Raw genomic sequence first — 19,965 nt, 5'->3', positions numbered from 1 at the left:
CAAGTCCAAAAGACTTGATTAATACTTATAAACTTGATAAATAATCTGTTAGGGTACTACTCAGGTCTTTCTGCAACAATGAAAAATTTACTAACGCAGATTTCGCAACAGGTTTTTTCGTCTATTGACCAATTGAAAGCTGCCTGGCTTGAAAGGCAACTGTGTGTCATACATTATTGACAATACAAAATGGACCTTTTGTTGCCTGTGAAATTTCCTACAAAAATGTGTGAGCCTTTTGACTGGCTTCTCTTCAGATTTCTGATCTCGTAGTCATTTGACTGTTGCGTTTTTTCCCCCCTCAGCCATGTCAGCTTGAAACACGGCCTAAATTATGACGGAGTGTTAGCTGGTATTTAAATGCCTTTTGAAAAACCTGGTCAAAAACCACTCTGCGGTGAGCAGTCAGCCTACATATGCTGAGGAGTGCTCGCAATGTGTTTAAGATTTCCCATTAAAGCCCCATAACTCTGTACAGAGAGGCTATACAGAGCGCCTCTCCACTCAGCATGTGCTGGCTTTGGCAGTGTCGGACGGGAGGGCTGATGAGCAGGTTTATAGAGCTGTTCAACACACACTTCTCTTTAGCACTTAGCAAGGCAGTGAAGTCCAGTCGCCTGACCACACAGTTAGAGAGCTTCTGTACATGCACGCAGCTATTAGACACAATCAAACAATCCGGGCTAGAGCTGCAAGGATCAAGTTTGCTTCAAAATAAAGAAACAGTTCACGCTAAGCGGATGAAAACTGACACATTCAGTGCCCGTCTTATGCTCACACTCACAATAAACCCATATGCGCTCTTTCGGTTTGCCTGTGGGAATGGTTGGAGCGGGCGAGGAGAGATGGAGCGGGTGTCAAGCTGACAGGCCGTGTCTGTGATCAACGCATGAGCTCGTGACAGATCTGATGAAGACAATGCAGTAAAAGACTCTCTCTCTCGCTCTTTATCCTTCCATCCAACTGTTTCCCTCAACAGCTGAAGCACAGAACAAAAGCGAATCACATACGCGGGCTTAATGCGCACACACACACCGCTGACACGCAAGCGTGATGGTAACAAAGAGGGAAATGTGTTTTCATGTATTTACAGTGCATTGTTTACATGCCTCAGATGCGGCTGTCAGTTCAAGGCGGCACTGGCGGCTCTCAAACGAGATTTGAGGAGCAGTTTGTGCAATATAAAATATGCATTAAAAGCAGCATCAGGGCCTAATGAAAGCTTCACACACACCTCTGCGCACCGTGCCATGCATGTTTCATGTGCTTCGTTGCTCTCCTTAAGGAGAGCTTTGTTCAGAAAAGTGCTGGGCTGGAACTGGTGGGTAACTCAGAGCTGTAGCTTGCCTGTTGCTGTGTGTGTTTTTTAGAGCTAAGCTTCGGGCAGATTCCTAAATAAATTTGCACGAGAGAGAGGGAGGTCTCGGCCGTTCTTTCGCTTCTGCGCTGTTCGCGGCATATTTTTCCTGTTAATTACGGAATAGGGTGTGTTTACATGCCAGAAACACTTCCCCAAAGTAGACGACATGCAACAAAGTGACACAAATCTCCTATATTAGATATTTCCTGTAATTAGTAGCTGTTTGGAGATTGTGATGATGTCAGATAGGACGTGAATGGCCGCTCTGTGACAGGCCAAATAAAGGCTTAATGCTACTGATTTGCAAATATTTACACACACAGGCTTTGAGGGCCTCAGTGATTAAGTCTGCTCATCTACATTGAAAATATATGTGTGTGTGTGTGTGTGTGTGTGTGTGTGTGTGTGTGTGTGTGTGTGTGTGTGTGTGTGTGTGTGTGTGTGTGTATGTGCTTAAACATGTGTGAAATGTTTAGCGAAGAAAAGGTATTTAAAGCTACTAGACCATGACCCTATAAGACTTTGGTGATGAAAAGTGAGGATATTGGGTAAAATAGGAAATCTGCCCAACAAATGTAAAACCCAGTAACTACAACAACATAAAAAAGTATATCTATTTACAAAGTCATCCAAATAAAATTTTGACATGAGAGGCCATTCTCTAACTAGGAGACTAGTATTTAAGTTAATTCCAATAGCACGTGAAGGCAGCATTAGATGGGTTTCATTTTTTTTCCCCCAAAGGATCCTCAATATACAATTATTTCCAAATATATTTATATGCATAAAAGCCAATTTTTTACTGAAAAAAGCATGGTATGAATACAACATATTGCTAAAATATATATATATATATATATATATTTTAGTGTATTATTGCTGTACTGAATGATCTACAAAATATTTACTTTAAGCATTTTATTAAAATACGTAATTGTTTTTTTTTTTTGGCAAATTCTATTGTTTTATAGTAGATGTAAACCTAAAGGAATTTTTGTGTTAAATACATTTTTTAAATAAATTACTTTTTTATGCTATATATATATATATATGCTACATAATGTATTTTATATATTATATATATTTGCATTTAATATATATATCCAAAACCCCTAAGAAAGTTCTGTCTTAACTCCACACAGAATAGGTGTGGCGTCAGGGGCTACAAAAAACCCCACCCGATGACGCTTTGTGTTGCACTAGCTCGAATCCAGAGAAGGATGCACTACCATTGTTGTGTTTGCCTCTGAGGAGAAATTGACAAACTGTTTTCAGACTTTTTCCAGGCACTTGTGTACTGTTCTCTGCATGGAGTTATTCTGAGTCTATTTGCAGGGGCTTTGTGTGATAAATAGCCAGTCTTATAAATGAAATGAATGTGTGAAGGTGTAGAGGACGTCTTTGTGTGGCCTGGACTGCTCTCTCTGCCTCCCTCTTTCTCTCAGAAAGCCTGCGGGGTCGAGGCTCTAGGCTCAGACAGTGATGCATGCTTGCTCGCTTTTAGAGGACCTTGACCCTCATTTCCACAATGTGAAACCTAACAAACAAATGTTCTCGGATCACCTATGTCCTCTAACCACAGCAATGACAGGAAATAATAGTAATAAAAAAAATATATGAATATGGCTAAAACGATTAGTTGACTTTATCGATAATGTCGACAGTAAAACATTGTCGAAAAATATTTTTACTTTTAATTTCATATGATTTTTCGCTATTTTAAGGGCCTGCAATAACGTGGTGTGACCAGAGGTGCGCTGTAGCGCAGAACTGTAATGCAGCCCTCCCAGATGAAATCCAATAGAAGAAGACACCGCTCTTCAGACTAGTCCAAACAAAGCTGATGCAGTAGAGTTTTGTTAATGTAACTCTAGTAATTAAAATAACAATAATGAAAATAAAATTATGTCATATGCAGGGCTGTCAACTTGTATGCATTCAGAATCATGTCAACATTCTCACGCTGCACGTACATTTTTTCGTGCAGTGTGAAATACATCGCAGTGGGACACTGACAACGCGCCGACTGAGAAGACAAAACAGGTTACCTTTGATATGAAACTCTCAGCTTTTAAATTGTGTCAATTTTACTGTGAAATTCAAACAATGAATGTTGTTTTGGTGCTTTTTAATGTGTTGTGGCGCCACGATTTAAGCATTTAACATTAGTGAACCATTCATCTCTTCCTCTTTACTACTAGTTATAGCACGAAATAGACACTAAAGAGAATCATGACTAATATAATTGCTCAATCAATGTGTCAACCACAGAAATACGTCAATAAAACAGCTTGCAAATGGACAGCTTGAAAACAAATAATATATAATTATATTTACCAGAGGAAAGCCCTTCAGTGACCACGAACTCTAGAGAAGAGCTTTAAAAAAATAAAATAATAATAATAATTCTACATATAACTTCTTATAATTTTATTCTAAAAATTCCATATACAAATGTTAATATACATTTTTAACATTATAGAAATGTCCCAGCTGACTGTTTCCTAATATGAAATAACTTTTTTTTTTTCTGGATGATCTGATGATTTACTTATAAAACTTGTTTTCAAGCAAGTGTTTCATGTAATTGAAAAAGCATTGTGCACTTGTGAGGGAAACAGTTCCTCATTAGAACCATCAGCTGTTTTTCTGTGTCTTCAGTTGCCATGAGTGGCATGTATATGTGTGTTCAGAGAGAAAGAGAGAGTGATTCATGGCAAACGGGTTTAAGTATGTAAGTGTGTGTGTGTGTGACAGAGAGCAGCCTGTTAATAGGCTGCAGTGTGTGTATGTTTTGAGTAGAGTCACTGATTCACGGCTGTGGGGGACATCTTGTGTGGAATTGGAGGATGGAAACAAAGCTGAGGTTTTTGGATGAAGTGTTAGTTGGGCCAGATGGCTCGCTATGCTCCAGTCTGGCAGCCCAACTGCTCGCCGCACACATAAACACACACATGCTAATGCACAAATACATGCGTGAATGCATACACATGCACAGAGTCTCACAGATGCAGGCTTATGGAAGCTCACGCGCACACATCTTTCCGAAAGGCTATTTCACACTAGCTGGAGTAAGACACTTATTTAGGGGGACCTGTAATTATGCAGTTTATCGGATCACCCTCCTTAAACTCTTTTCACTTCGCAAATGTCTTTTCTCATGTAGTAGTAAGTGTGCTTTGCTGAACAATAAGGATTTGCGTTGTTGTATCATTAGCCAGTCTGTGAGGCCCAGATGCCTGTGGAGGGTGCATTGTGGCAAGGGTGGTCCTCTATGACATAATAGGACAGTAATCTGCACAGTCCAACAAACACTACACGCATAGTTCTTTTGATTCCCCTCGTCTGCTTTTAATTTAACCAAAGAGCAACAAATGATGGAGCTGAATGTTGCCAAGAGAAAACAATGCAGGATTGTGCAAAATTCAAAACTAAATAATTAGCCTTCTTTCAATTCATGAGAGTGAATTGGAATTTAATTGGCCACACCCCACAGGAAGTTGAAATTCTGGGAAATGAAGTGTTCTTTCACAGAAGTGTCTAGGCTATCTGTCCACTTTTAATTTCCCTCCCAATTTTTTTTAAAAAAAAACAAGTTCAGATTTTGTCTTCACAAAGTTTTGTGAAGTTGTTAAATTACAATTACATGAATGTTCTTAAATTCAGATTTGAATGGCAACTGTCCTGTTTTATAATTCAATTCAAATGTAATTTATTTGAATTGGAATTTAAAGGTCATTCTCAATTTAGTTCAGAATTGTTTGCAATTCTGATTCATTGAACATATAGTGTTGTTCATTGGTGGCAAATATTAAACAAAAGATAACATCAGTTGTCATTTACCACCACGGGCATAGATTACACGGGGGGCTCACCAGTCCTAGTCAACCGGCTCCGTGTGGGATTCAAACCAGTATCTCCTGCGCGGGAGGCAGGCATGTTAACAAGGACACTGAAGACAGCATCAACTAACATCAGAAAATAGTGCTTCTAGAGCGTTCTTACACAGGTTGAAACATACATGTGCAAATGGCAATAAATTTTGAACTTTGAACTTCAGTGTCAGGATCCTTCAGAAATCATTCTAATAAGATGATTTGATGCAAATTATAATCATAAATGTTTCTTGAGCATCAATTAATCATATTAGAATTATTTCTGCTAAAAAATTATTATGCTGAAAATTCAGCTATGATCACAGAAAAATAAATAAATAAATAAATAAATAAATAAATATATATATATATATATATATATATATATATATATATATATATATATATATATATATATATATATATATATATATATATATATATATATATATATATATATATATATATATATATATGTATACTTACTATATATTCACACAGATAACAGCTGCTTTACATTGGGATGTTATTTCACTGTATTACTTTTTATTGTTTTTTTTTTTTTTTAAAAATGTAAGTATTTATAGTACATAAACCAATCATAAAATTGGCATTTTAGTTTCTTTTCTCCCTCAAACTATGTGTACATGTATGTGCCTAGCTGTGTAGTGTTAAATAAATAAATAATAAAACAATTGGCATAAAATATAGGTGAAAATATATATATTAGTGGTTATTGATCAGCAGTGTATTTGATATCTTACTGAATTAAAAGCAAGAGATGAGATCAATTAAATCTGGATTGTGAAAACTGAAAATTGGTATTACACCTGACATTTCTGTCCCCCTCACTTCTGAAAAGATGGCTACACCCCTGGTTACAACTGACAATGATGCAATAGATTAAGGGAAAAGTTCATCCAAACTTCAACTCTATGATCGTTTACCCACTATAACGTTATTCCAAACCTGTAAGACTTTATTTCTTCACAAACACAAATAAAGATGACAGAATGACCCATGTAGCTCTATAAAGTACCACAAAATCCATCCATTTGACTTGAGCATTATTACTAACACAAAAAAAGAGTTATTCATCATTTCGAAGGTTTTCATATTTAAACTTTGGATGTCTCCGTGTTTGAGGTCAATGACACCGAAACACTATTGATTCTCAAGTAACCGAATGTGATGCACCAAGTTTAAGCTCTTAGAGAGGTGGTTAAGGATCGTTTTCCATTGCAGCAGGTAAGTGGGCATTAAATTGCCCACTTTAAGCCTGGCTGAGCCAGAGACAGACCACCCCGCACACAAAGCCTCTTTTCAAACCTTCCCACGGTGCACTATAGGCGATTTTTATTGATTGATTAGCTGAAACAAAATGACATCAATGAAATTCAGAGCCCAGTCTGTAGAGTAAGAAACACAGGACCGAATGAACAGAACATTTTGAAACAAAGATGATCTGAAAACTGACTTGATCATTCCCATGATGCATGCAATATTTCAACGACAGCCTCTATCAGATGGAATCAGAGTCACATTAACCACTGTAAGCGCTGCAGTGTGTGTATGGAGTAATGATGTGATGTCATAATGTTTTTGCTTCAGCGGAACGATACAACCAGATATCCAGTTCTTCTCATGTTTTAAAACACCCTGAGAGTTAGTCATGGAAATTTGTGCATGCTCAGAGCGTTTATGTTTGTCAGTTTTCTCTAACCACATTTTTCCACCTTCTCTTATCCATCAGGCAATTATCTATGAAGGGCAAGACAAAAACCCAGAGATGTGCCGGGTGCTTCTGACGCACGAGATCATGTGCAGGTGAGAAACACACACATGTGCAATACACCACACTCCCTCCTTCACTGTTACACAATCAAGCTCTTGAATCTTCCCGACCAAGCTCTGCCCGCTGACTGTGAGAGCTTTACTTTGGCATCGTTCTTGTCTTGGCGAGGCTGCGGACCTCTGGATCTAGAATTAGTGTGACAGGGCTGAGCTTTCTGCTCACGCACACACACACAGCTGTGTGTAAGCCTTGTTGTAAAATTAGATGTAAGGGAGAGGATAGATTAACATTATTATAAATTTGCTGAAAGGTCAGATCATTATTCTTTAATTTATCATACACGTCCATCAAAACTGGAATAAACAGTTTACTTTTATTTAAGAGGGATGCAGTACGTTTATATGATGGCTCAAGTTTAGACTTACGATGCACTATTACACAAGACACTCCCAGATCATTTTTCACCAGTCCAAATGGGATCCTGATAAAGTTACACCAGCCTGTTTCCTATCAGAGTTAGAACTGTTATTTTCCCAGAATCCAGCTCGGCCTTAGAAATCAAGCCTGACTTTGTTCAAAATAGATGCCAGCTAACATTTCTATTTTTGGAGGCTCATTTTTTGTTGTTTGGTGGTTCTTATTTTAACTGTTGAAATAAACACACAAAAACCATGTAGAGAAGTACACTTTTGGACAGTGCATTTAATAGTCAGGATTGTCACCATTTAGAATTGAAACTCCTGAATTGGAATTCAAAATGCAGAATTGCTATTTAAATAACTAATAACTCATATGCACTAAAAAGCAATGTTTGTCGAGACAAATTTTGACCTTGATTTGAAAGTTTAAGTTTGAAGGTTTACATGGATATTTGGATACACTAAATTTTCAATTCAGACTTCCATGGCATGAGATAGACCTTAAAGGGTTAGTTAACCCAAAAATGAAATTTATGTCATAAATGACTTACCCTAATGTCGTTCCACACCCGTAAGACTTTCGTTCATCTTCGGAACACAGTTTAAGATATTTTATATTTAGTCCGAGAGTGTAACATCATCAAAGTAGTCCATATGTGACATTAGTTGGTTGATTAGAATTTCTTGAAGCATCGAAAATACATTTTGGTCCAAAAATAACAAAAACTACGAATTTATTCAGCACTGACTTCTCTTCCTTGTTTGTGTTGAAACCTCAAATAAAGATTCAAATGGTAATGAATCAGTGAATCAATCAATGATTCGGATCACCAGTGTCAAGTGATTTCAGCAGTTTGGCACGCGACCCGAATCATGAATCAATACACTGATTCACAACCGTTTGAATCTTTATTTGAGGATTGAACACAGACAAGGAAGAGAAGACAATGCTGAATAGAGTCTTAATATAGTTTTTGTTATTTTTGGACCAGTTTGGATCAGTTTGTTAATTAGAATCTCTTGAAGCATCAAAAATACATTTTATTTTTGATGCTTCAAGAGATTCTAATTAACAAACTGATGTCACATATGGGCTACTTTGATGATGTTTTTATTCCTTTTCTGGACATGGACAGTATAGTGTGCATACACTTGGATACACTCTCGGACTAAATATAAAATATCTTAAACTGTGTTCTGAAGATGAACGGAGGTCTTACGGGTGTGGAACGACATTAGGGTGAGTCATTGATGACATCAATTTCATTTTTGGGTGAACTAACCCTTTAAGTTCAGGGCAACCATCTTCTCCCTGCCTTCTTGAATCCCTATCCAGGTCATCCACTCTTGCTCTGCAAGGGAAAAAAAGAGAACGAGCGAAAGCCACGCACCTTTAATTAAAATCAAAAGATAAATTCCTTGCACTTAAAACTGGGTTGTGGAGATGAGTCCTCATCTATTTTTGGTTGAAATGGAGAGCATTTGAACAGTTTTCTACTAAAAATATACCACTCATGCTTGGTTAATTAGGACAAGGAAAAACTCATTACTCAATAAGAATCCTCTTGTTATTCCACAGCTAATGAATGCAGCTTGCTTTGAGTTTTGACAATGAAATATGTGCAGGCGAGCCAAGGCTCTCTCCTCTTTCTCTTTCAATCTTTCACTCCCCCTCTCTACCTTACACACACACACACACACACACACACACACACACACACACACACACACACACACACACACACACACACACACACGCGGCTCTCCATGCACGCAGCCTTCTGTTATCGCTCTTTCAAAATAGTCGCTGATTTAAAGATGTGTATTGACACAAACACTTAGTACCATACGTGGCTACAAAGGCTCACCGCGTCAGCTTTGATCTGTCACCGTAGGATTACACGGATCACATCTAAAGTACATATCGCTACTGGAACCTGTAAGGCCCCGCCAATGCAAATGTCTGTACTTGGTTGCACACCAAAGAGCTTTCTAGAAGCTGCAGAAAAGGAAAAAGCGTCTATTTCAAATGAGTAAACAACTAAGTCTCGCCTCTTCCTTCTTCCTTTTCCCCTTCTTCATCTGTATATCGTGTTTCGATACAGAGCCTGTACTGAGAGAAAGGCACAATTACCAGTCTGCAATTAGACTGCTCTCCATTAATCAGGGCTGTTAATTGCTGTACGCCTTGCCATTAGCCATATGGTGCCGCATGGGCCTGCAAGCATGAGACAGAGACGCATTTTCCCAAACAACTCGCTCACAGGCAAGGCTAGAAACAATCGCTCAAACGCAACTCTGGGCTCTTTATGATAGAGTTCCACATCCTCATATGTACAGATTGATGAGATTTAGTTTGTTTTGTGGGGTGCAGATAAAAACATCCCAAACTTGGCCAGATTATTAAAGGTTGGGTGGTCACATTTGGAGAAACTCTGCTTTGTTTGGTTTCGGGGGCTATTTTAGAGCTGCTGCCTGTAAAGAAGCTGGACTAAGGGCAGTTCAGCTTTAATGGCATCAGCGAGGGCCACATCCTGGTAATTACGTGCAGCAATTTGGATTTAATTTCTTCAAATGCTGCAGCAGGAGGAAACGCTTGAGATTAAAGATTACGGTTCCCCTGCAGGTCCGCTGGGACGTAGCAAATAGAGCCTGAATGGACGAAAAATCCCCCTGAACGAAGCCCAGAGCATGTGTGGAGTCATTAGCATATCGTTGATGGGGGGGCTTGGCGGTTCACGAATGGTGGTGGTGGGGGGCCTTGCGGTGGTTTCCCATGGGTTCTGGCTGGCTATGGGGTTATCAGAGTGTCACATCCATCTGTGCCCACCCCTCACATCCCAGAAAGCTTCGCTCCTGTGTGACCCACTTCTGAGAGAACATTGCTAAAGACTTGACTGCTCTCAGAGGAGTGAGAGAAAATGAGAGCAGAGAGAGGCAGCAAGGTAAAAATACAACAGCAAGATAGAGTAAACTGAGACAGAAGCCCCACCACTCGCTGTCCGAACTAACAACAGCGCTTAGACTGCCAGGGTGCGGGAATGAGGAGTCAAGCTCAATCCATCTTATCAAGCTCATCAGGTCTAAAGGTGCCCACTCACACACAGATCCGTTCTGCTCCTATCACATGATGTCTTATGCTCTATGCTCTCTCTCATACTAGCCCCTCTGCCATCTGTGCAGGGAAACCTGAACTCACCGCCCCACCTGCTGTTTACCGCCAGCCTCCATCCGCCGAAGACACCACATATACACCCCTTACCCATCCCTCCTGTCTTCTTTCACTTGCTCATGCTCTAGTATCCATCTTGTTCTCTACCGCTGTCCCATGCAAACAGGAATTTTTAACATAATTATATAAAACATTTTCATTTGGGAACACATTAGCAACACTTAGGCACCTTGCCCCTTCTGTCTTGTATGGAATGCTTACAGGATATATACTAAAAACTCCTCTTTACTTTCACCTCTCCACCTATATCCTTTTCTCTCCTTCATCTGCCCTCATCTTCTCTCTCCATAACTGCCCAGTTATCAGCCACACTTCTTATCCTTCAGTAACCGTCTCTGAGCGGGGCAGTCTGTTAGCTGTAATTACTAATACACAGGCCGAGAAGCAGCATATTGTGTGCTATGTGTACAGTACGAGAGTAAGTGTCTGCCTTGAAGGAGCAAAAGAAAGACTGCTTTATAATTGCTACCTCTTCCTTCTCCACCATGTTTGAGTTCAGTGCTGACATATGTGCAGTAATACCCAGGTTAACCGCTCTTTCTCTCTTTCTCTCCCTCCTTCTCTATTAGCCGCTGCTGTGACAAAAAAAGTTGTGGCAATCGTAACGAGACGCCATCTGACCCGGTCATCATCGACAGGTAAGCGCTGGGGGTTAGATGTTTGTATGTGTGTGGCAACATATCTGATCATCACACTAGACAGGAAGTCCAGTGGAAGTGTTGAAAGTGGCTTTATTACAATTTAGGGAGTTATAAATATAGCAGAGTTTGTCAAGCTAGATTCCTTATCAAAATTGGACACAAAAGAAAATGAGAATGTAAAGAAACTTGGCCTCAGTACGTTTTCAATTTTTTGAAATTGCACGTTTCTTTTCTACACACCACATCCTTAAAAAAACTAAAGGTAAAACCAACAAAATTAGGAAGATAATAGATTAAATAAATAATTCCAGTACTTTCAAATGTGTGGGGTCAATAAGATTTATTTTTTATTAAAGAATTATATTTTTATTTAGCCAGGATGCATTAAATTAATTAAAATTGAGTAAATACCTGGTATCCAGAAAAAATTTAAGCAGCGCATTTATTTTCAACAAGATTATCACCAAATTAGGACATTAGAATGATTTCTGAAGGATCATATTATTCCTTCACAGGATTTTTTTTGTTTTATATATATTTATAAAAATCTAAAATAATTACAGACCCCAAACCTTTGATTGGTAGTGTTTAAAGAAATAACATTCTGTTTTCATTTTTAATTTACCATAAAATTATAAGTATCAAATTACTATATAAATGAAAATCAAGTGTTAAAGTCAAAATGACAAGTGTTGCTCTATAAACGTGAACAGGTTTGTGGATGCTGTATATTACTATACGCTCTGCTTAGTATAAAACATTGCAAATCAAAAGCAGCAGTTCAAAGAATTCAGCATCAGTGTGAAAAACAAGCATAAAAGCCTTACTGAAACCATAAGCCATTTGTTTGCAAAAGAGTAATTGTTTAGTGATCGAGCTAGGTGTTTTGAGGCCCTGTCGGGGTCGTTGAGTATGAAGTGTGCATGTATGAAGATGTGCAAGACTTCTGCAGAGAGCAGCATGTGCAGCGAAGCACGTCTCCTACCCTTTTTTGTTTAAAGGATCATACAACCGTGTCACGTTATTATTGAGGGCGAGACTGCTTCATTTCTGACTCTGTCGTGCCATGGTACGACTAAACTAAGCGTGGATTTCTGCAGATTAAAGTGTGTTTAAGTGTCAAAGGTGTGTTGTGATCCGTGTGTTAATAAGTCAGTGGCCTGTGCTATCAGATGAACACAGCTGTAGGTTGGCTTTGACTTTGCCAGCAATAGTGTTGTGTGTGTGTTTGTCAGAGAGTAAGAGAGCCTTCTACCTGGCTGCTGTGTCTGCGAGGCTGGCCCATTTCTGCTCCACTGGGTTAGAACGCTTCACAGCTCTCAAAGACAGCTGCAGCCCCTCAATGCCACGTGGCATCACCTCCACCCAACACGCTCACACAAACACACTGGCCATCACTTACTCTTCTTGATTGTTTCCCTGTATAAAGTTGGTCTGAAATGCTTCCTGATATCCTTCTGCTGCAGCTCCGCTGTAACTGTTGGGTCTGAACGATTGTTTTTGGGGTCTGGCTAAAGTCAGCAGCTGTGCTCGAGGTCACCACAGACCCCTTTAGGCTCAGGTGCGAGGGCATCGCTAATTGCCTGTGAATAAAAAAGGAATTAGTAACAGTTTCATTTTAGTCGTGTGTCTCTCCGAGATTGGAAAATAGGTCATTTGAAATATATGAAAGAGTTTACTGGAACTTTCAATATTTTCCTGGCCACATTCACATGCTGGGGTTCCTAACAAACAAGGCGCAAGATGGAACAGAATCAATTACGGCAAGCGCAGACGAGCACACGCGCTCCCAAATTCATCAAAAAATATGATTTTGAGCGTCTTCCCTTGAAGTTATTTAGCTGAATAAATAAGAGCTCATTAGTGTGGTCTTGTTTCAAAGAGCTGATTAGGTTTTACAGCAGTAATTAGCAAGGCTAGCGCTAATTCCTCTGCAAGAGTAATGAAACTGATTTCCTAATTAGGTTCCTCTCATAAGACGGCACAACAGGCCACTTCAGCGAAACCAGAGGAATGTCAGGGAAATAAAGCCAACTAACAATGCCTTATTAGATTGTTAAAAGAACAAATCTTACTCGCAGCAGATCTGTGCTCACGGGACCGCCGGCTCACGGTTCGAGTTCCCAGACTCATTGGGAAGCTTTTGAAAATCTGATTGGGGTAAATTGAATTACTCACGTGAAATTTAAACTGGTTCGCTAGCTAGCTTTCTTCTCAGAGGGCGTGTTTAGTTTACGTTGGATGGCTGCGTCTAATCTCATTTCATGTGTAAATGTATGTATGTCCTGATTGATTCCTCATCTTCTCCTTTTCTTCTTCTTTTACGTTCTGAGCTCTGTTAATGCCCCAGTAAGATTATTTCAAATACTTTAATCTTCTCTCATTGACACGGACACAAAAGGCCAATGACATCTAATAGCAGGCCTTTTCACTGCCTCCTGTTTCATCTCTTTCACGTCCTTTAGAAGCTCGCTCTCTCTTATTCTCTTTCTCGATTTCTTTCTCTTATCATTGTGTGTGTTAGGAGTAATTGAAGCTCAATAAGCCGTACAGTAATGGGGAAAGGTGTCGTTCTATCTCCCTGGGAACAGTGCAGTTGATGCCTTCATCACTGGGGCTACTCTTAAACACTTATAGTGATTTGGGACTGCAGACAATTCAGAGTTCCAGCGCGAACCGTGGGAGTTCTGTGGCTTTGCGCTCGGTCGCGAGCCCTGACCCCGCTGGAAGGCTTTATTTGTGATGTAATCTTCAACATCTGGATATCCACTTCATGAAGAAATAACACAGTGAAGGATGAAAAACGCCACGGAACGAGCTTGATGTGCCCTTTCTCTGAATGTTTAATGGAGGTCTTTGGCTCGCAACTATACTACTGGCCAGATTTGACCTTCTTGAAGAAGATCTTCAGCTCTCATGAAAGCAGAACAGGAAGTAATGTTTCTCAGGGTGCTTTCACAGAACCATTTTCGTTCCTGCTCTGCTAGTGGCCGCTCACACAGGATGTGCTATTTTATTCAAAAACAGCATGAGAATGAGAATGGCATTCACATTTTTAATAGTGGAAATTCTTCTGAAGTGAACTGTAAGATCTTCTGAAGATAGTAATCTATCTATCTATCTATCTATCTATCTATCTATCTATCTATCTATCTATCTATCTATCTATCTATCTATCTATCTATCTATCTATCTATCTATCTATCTATCTATCTATCTATCTATCTATCTATCTATCTATCTATCTATCTATCTATCTATCTATCTATCTATCTATCTATCTATCTATCTATCTATCTATCTATCTATCTATCTATCTATCTATCTATCTATCTATCTGAATGGAAGAGAGGCAGTGACAGCGAGCTGCGCTATATTCCTGCAGTATGTTTGCATTAGTGGATTAGCGGTCTCTATTTCACAGAGCTGTTCTCTGAATCGGTGGCCAGAGAGTGATCCTCACAGGCTGGGGCTCCCATTGTTAACGTAATCCTGTCCGGTCTGTAGCCCTATTGTGTGGCAATTAAGACTGAGAGACTGTGGAGAGCTCAGCGTGAGTGTCTGTGTGTGCGAGCCATGAAAACGACAGTAATACAGCGAAGGAAAGCATTTGCGGTAAACATGCTTCTGTTTTCTCTCCCAAAAATTAACTGGTGTGTCTTTCCCTCTAAAAGAGATACACAAGTAAGAGTGAAGGAAAATGTGTGCGTCGGCTTTAAAAAGTGTGCGTGACTCTCAAGGCTGGGCTGTCACAACTGCTGAAAGGTGATGTGCTCCTATGCAGTGACAATGTCTCTTTCTAGAGAGAGAGAGAGAGAGAGAGAGAGAGAGAGAGAGAGAGAGAGAGAGAGAGAGAGAGAGAGAGAGAGAGAGAGAGAGAGAGAGAGAGAGAGAGAGAGAGAGAGAGAGAGAGAGAGAGAGAGAGAGAGAGAGAGAGAGAGAGAGAGAGAGAGAGAGAGCGAGAGTGTGTGTGTGTGCATGCTTGTATTTGTGAGTCTGTATGCATAGGTGTAGATGTGTGGCCTACTTAAGCCCAAACGGTGCAGGAATAATAAAAGGCCAAGCTCTGCTGTTCCAAGTTAATACAGGGTTAAAGATATGCAGCTCACTGTCAACAATCCCATCATCCGCCTGGATGGTTCCCAAAGAAGAGCATGCACTCCTCTCCACTCGCCCGTGCCTGTGTGTGTGGCCCTGTGTGTGCCGTTCTCCCCTGACAACTTCACCATTCTGTCTTTACTTTCTCTATATACTGAGCGCCTACTTTTCTTCTCTGTTGCTCTCTCCCTCACACAATTATCCATGTATCTAAATGGGAATGTCACATTGACATCAATTTTTTTAATTAAGCCAATTAATTAACCTGATTAATATTAATTGAAATTAATTATAACTTTACTAATTTACTACTGTTTTCAAAATATGAAGAAAGAAAAAAGCCCATTCTGAAAGGTTCATACACTGTTTGAAATTTATATGTATGTATATATATATATATATATATATATATATATATATATATATATATATATATATATATATATATATATTTTTTTTTTGTCAATGTATTTTTATGCAAATGTTATGATATTGCATTAAAAGATACTTGATGAAACACGAAGATGCAAATAAAGATTTCCAAATGTGCATAGAAACATTTAGGGTTGGTATGATTTTCTGATGTGTTTGAAAGAAGTATCTTATGCTCACCTAAGTTTAATTGATCAACATAATGAGAGCAGAAATATTGTGAAATATCATAACATTTTAAAATAACTCTTTTCTATTTGAAAGTTTTCAAATGTTATGTATTACTGTGATGGCAAAGCTGAATCTTCAGCATCAGTACACGTCTTCAGTGTCACATGATCCTTCAGAAATCATTTTAAATTTGGAGCTCAAGTAATATTTAGAAAGAAGGATCAAAAGATCACTGCTTTATTCATTTTTATTCGATATTCTGGATTTTTTGCATAAAAATTACATTGGCGACATTGGCTAATTTGATTCCAGATACATAAGTCGAATCACACACATAACATACAGTTATTCTATCTTCACTCTCAGTGCTCTTCTATCTCTCTGCTTGTCCAGCCTGTTGTTCACGCACAGGGCATGAGGTTGTGATCTCTGGAAAGACTGACCGGCCCTTCAGGCTAGTGCTAGAAACCCTGGCAGTCAGAGTCTCCTCTGCTCTCACAGATAAGAGCCACGGATCAGCCAGATCACTGATCCACTTCATACGCTTTAGACACAGATCTGACCCACAGGACGACTGATTAGACACTCAATGCTACTGACAACACTTACCGATGAGAAACAGAGAGGAAAACTTCATTTTACTCCCAAGATAAACAACCAAACTGACTCATTCTCACACACTAGCGGTGACACGGATTAGACTGGTGTTGTTTTAAGAAGCATGTGTGCGGGTGAGGGCCGTGTGTTTGTGTGTGTTCATACGGAGGGTATTGTTGATGTATGCCATTTCCTCATGAGTGTGTGTGTGTGTTGATTGAGGAATGTCAGACAGGAAGTGCTCCTCCCGGGGAAGGTGATGTCACCGCAGCTTCAGGGCGGCTTCCTGTCTACTTCTGCAGCAACAGATGCACTCTCCCAATCGTTCACTTTTTTAGTCATAAGCCCACACATACAACTTTTTAACGTTAAACCTGATGTTTTTTTTCTCAGTCTGCTCTAAGCAACCTCAGATTCCCCTGTAAAGGGCATGGTGGGAAAACATCCTCTCTCTGCCTCTCTCCAATGCATGCTCTCACGCAGAGACATCAGAGTAATCCTGTTATTTCTGTCAACACACACACATATACACACCCCACTAGCACACACGCACGCACACATACATATATTTGAAGAAGTGATCAACCACATCTGAAAAATCTAAGCATCCCTGGATTTTTATTTGCTCTTCCAGTGCCTCACTGAAGACATTTTGCAGTCAAAAAGCATTTTATTTATTATATTATTAGTATTGTTGTCTTGATGTTGATACATAATTATATTTAAAGAGCTTTAAGAAATTATAAAAAAAAATATATAAGCAAAATGTGTATAAAACATCTTTTAGAATATTACTTTCGAGCTTATTTTTGCAAAATAAATCTTGCGGTAAGCAAGAAAAAGCTCTAAAAAAAGATGTTTATGATGTTTTGATCTTGAAAAAGACAAAACAGTCAGATGAAGAATATCATTTTTTAATTGCCGTGAACATGTTCTCTATTGGCTTCTCCCATCCATATGGCGAGGCCCATCACGATTTCATAGATCTATATTTAGCATTGTGTACCGCTCAATGGGTGTGTGTATTTGCGTGCGCACTGCACAGAGGGAACCCCCGTGTCTGAAGTCCATTGTTGTGGTTTGTTGTGTTTGGGATGCACTTCCTGTGGTGAGAGGTCAGCAGCGCGCAGCCTCGGCTGGCTGCTGAATAATTCATGCCATTGACTTTGTGTCAGCTTTCACAGGCGTGCCCAGGGATGTTTTATTCATTTATCTCATTTAGGGGCCCTGCCTGCACCTGTTCCACCATTAAGCACCCCACTCATTTGCATTTGATGCTAATTTAGTTTACCGGCAGGCCTGGGTTCCCCTATTTTCATTATATTTTCTTTTCTTTATAAAACAAATATTATACTTTGCACGATATACATAGATTTTTACATGAACCATGAATATATGCACTGTCAGTCTTAAAATTAAGAACGAAAGACAGAAAGAGATTTTGTAACTGTTAAGCACTCATTGTTCACTAATTATAGTTTATTGTAAAAAAAAGTGGCCCCATTACTGAAACTCATAACATTGAAAGTGTGTGAACATGTGTGTGTATGTGTGTGTGGCTGTGTGTTTGTGTGTGTGTGTGTTTAGAAGGTGTCAGAGGGAACAGACTTGCCCTGGAGCAAGTTAAGCACAGATGTGCCTCTTTATACCCCTTCTCTTAGCTCCCGCCCTATTCTCTCACTCCGCATGAAGATCACCTTTCTTTTACACACACACACACACACACACACACACACACACACACACACACACACACACACACACACACACACACACACACACACACACACACACACACACACACACACACACACACACACACACACACACACTGTAATTTCCCCTGTCATCCATCTGTCTCTCTGTTTCTCTCTTTGTTCTATTTTTATCGCCACACTCATATAATCTTAGGTCAATACTTCGCTATACATTCTCATTCAATTCACGTAAAGAGAACAGAGTTTATTCAGGTAAGTAAACATGAATCGGCATTCGTAATGCATTTTACTTTTCCTCAATGTGAAGCTAATGTTGGAAAAGATTTGATTTTATATATCGACAGATCTATTGTACTGTATTGTGACATTCATCTAAATAACACCTGAAAAAAATGTAGGGCACAGGGACTTTGTTTTATTCATTGGTTGTAAATTGAACAACATTAAAGCCCTATCATACACCCGGCGCAATGCGGCACCAGGCGTGACGAAAGTGTTTTTTTTAGCTTGTGTCAGCCTCACGCAGTTATCATTTTCACATCCAACATCACGTTATTTAAATAGCAAATGCATTTGCACCCATTTGTGTGCCCATGGGTGTGCTGGTCTGAAAACGAGGTGTGTTCAGGCGCATTGTTGGCAGGTTGCTATGACAACAAATACCTGGTCTAAAGTCAACAGTGCAGTATTTTTTGTGTTATTTAAAGGGCCCGTTAGTAATGTGCGCCTATAGTCTGGAGCACAAAGTGTGTACACTCTGCTCATTACACGCACAGGGATGCGCAGTGGCTACTTATTTAACCAGTCGTAGCAATACACACATGTATTTAAACTGACTCGTCAGGTTGAGGGGGTCTATAATCTGCCATGTAAATAGTGAAACCGCCATGGTGCAAGCACAACCGTTTTTTAAAGGGAATGGGAGATGAGACTCTGATTGGTTTATTGGATGTTATGCCAAAAATGACCCTACGTGTACCTGCGGCATGCGCTTTAGACCATGTGCTCAGATCGTTAAAATAGGGCCCTAAATCTGTAGGGTGAATTTATTTCACTTCACGCTGAATTTGATAGCCTGTACAGCCTAAATGATGTCAACTACAAAAAGTAATTTCAGAGGAAGAGCAAGTGATATTTTGATTAAAGATTACACAGATGGCAAGTTTGGAACAATGCGCAAATGAATCAGTCACAATAAGATTAGATATGTACATTAAGAACTTAAATAGGATGAAGTTTTAAGACCTCCTGCCCACCTCCCAAGTTGCTACCATGAGGGTGAAATGTTTAGACCTCTCACAGCAAACCTATTCAATGGACGACTCTGTATGTCTGTCCAGATCAGTGTTAGTTTGTGTACGTGTGTGTGTTTCATTAGTATCACGCAGAATACAGAGCCTTTTCAGTGTCTGACACTGCTCAAATATGTTTTTACCACTGAACGTGCTTTTCGCTGTTGGAAGCGAGCGTGTTGGCTGTATGTGTGTTGTGTGCGCCACACATTGCGCCCACCTGGAAATTAATCTTGTTTGTACTGTCTGAGACTGACTACATTATGCCTTATGTCTACTCTTCTAATTGCTTAACCCATCAGCTTTGCCTAATAAAAATATCTATCTGAACTCGA

At 39.5% G+C, this 19,965-nt stretch overlaps 1 protein-coding gene across 4 annotated transcripts in view; it reads left to right on the top strand.

Moving 5' to 3' along the window:
* The window catches only part of ebf1a (EBF transcription factor 1a), a 158,248-nt gene that overhangs the window by 5,487 nt on the left and 132,796 nt on the right, over positions 1–19,965 (top strand). For all 4 annotated transcript variants that reach the window (XM_067457485.1, XM_067457484.1, XM_067457483.1 and 1 more), the window contains exons 5-6: positions 6,989–7,062; positions 11,251–11,319. In XM_067457485.1, the coding sequence (XP_067313586.1) occupies positions 6,989–7,062; positions 11,251–11,319 (143 nt within the window). The remainder of the gene's footprint in view (positions 1–6,988; positions 7,063–11,250; positions 11,320–19,965) is intronic.

This window comes from Pseudorasbora parva, chromosome 11 (genome assembly GCF_024679245.1).
Source record: "Pseudorasbora parva isolate DD20220531a chromosome 11, ASM2467924v1, whole genome shotgun sequence".
Lineage (NCBI taxonomy): Eukaryota > Metazoa > Chordata > Actinopteri > Cypriniformes > Gobionidae > Pseudorasbora > Pseudorasbora parva.
Note: the sequence above shows the minus strand (reverse complement) of the source record. Positions and strands in the feature narration are given on the sequence as shown.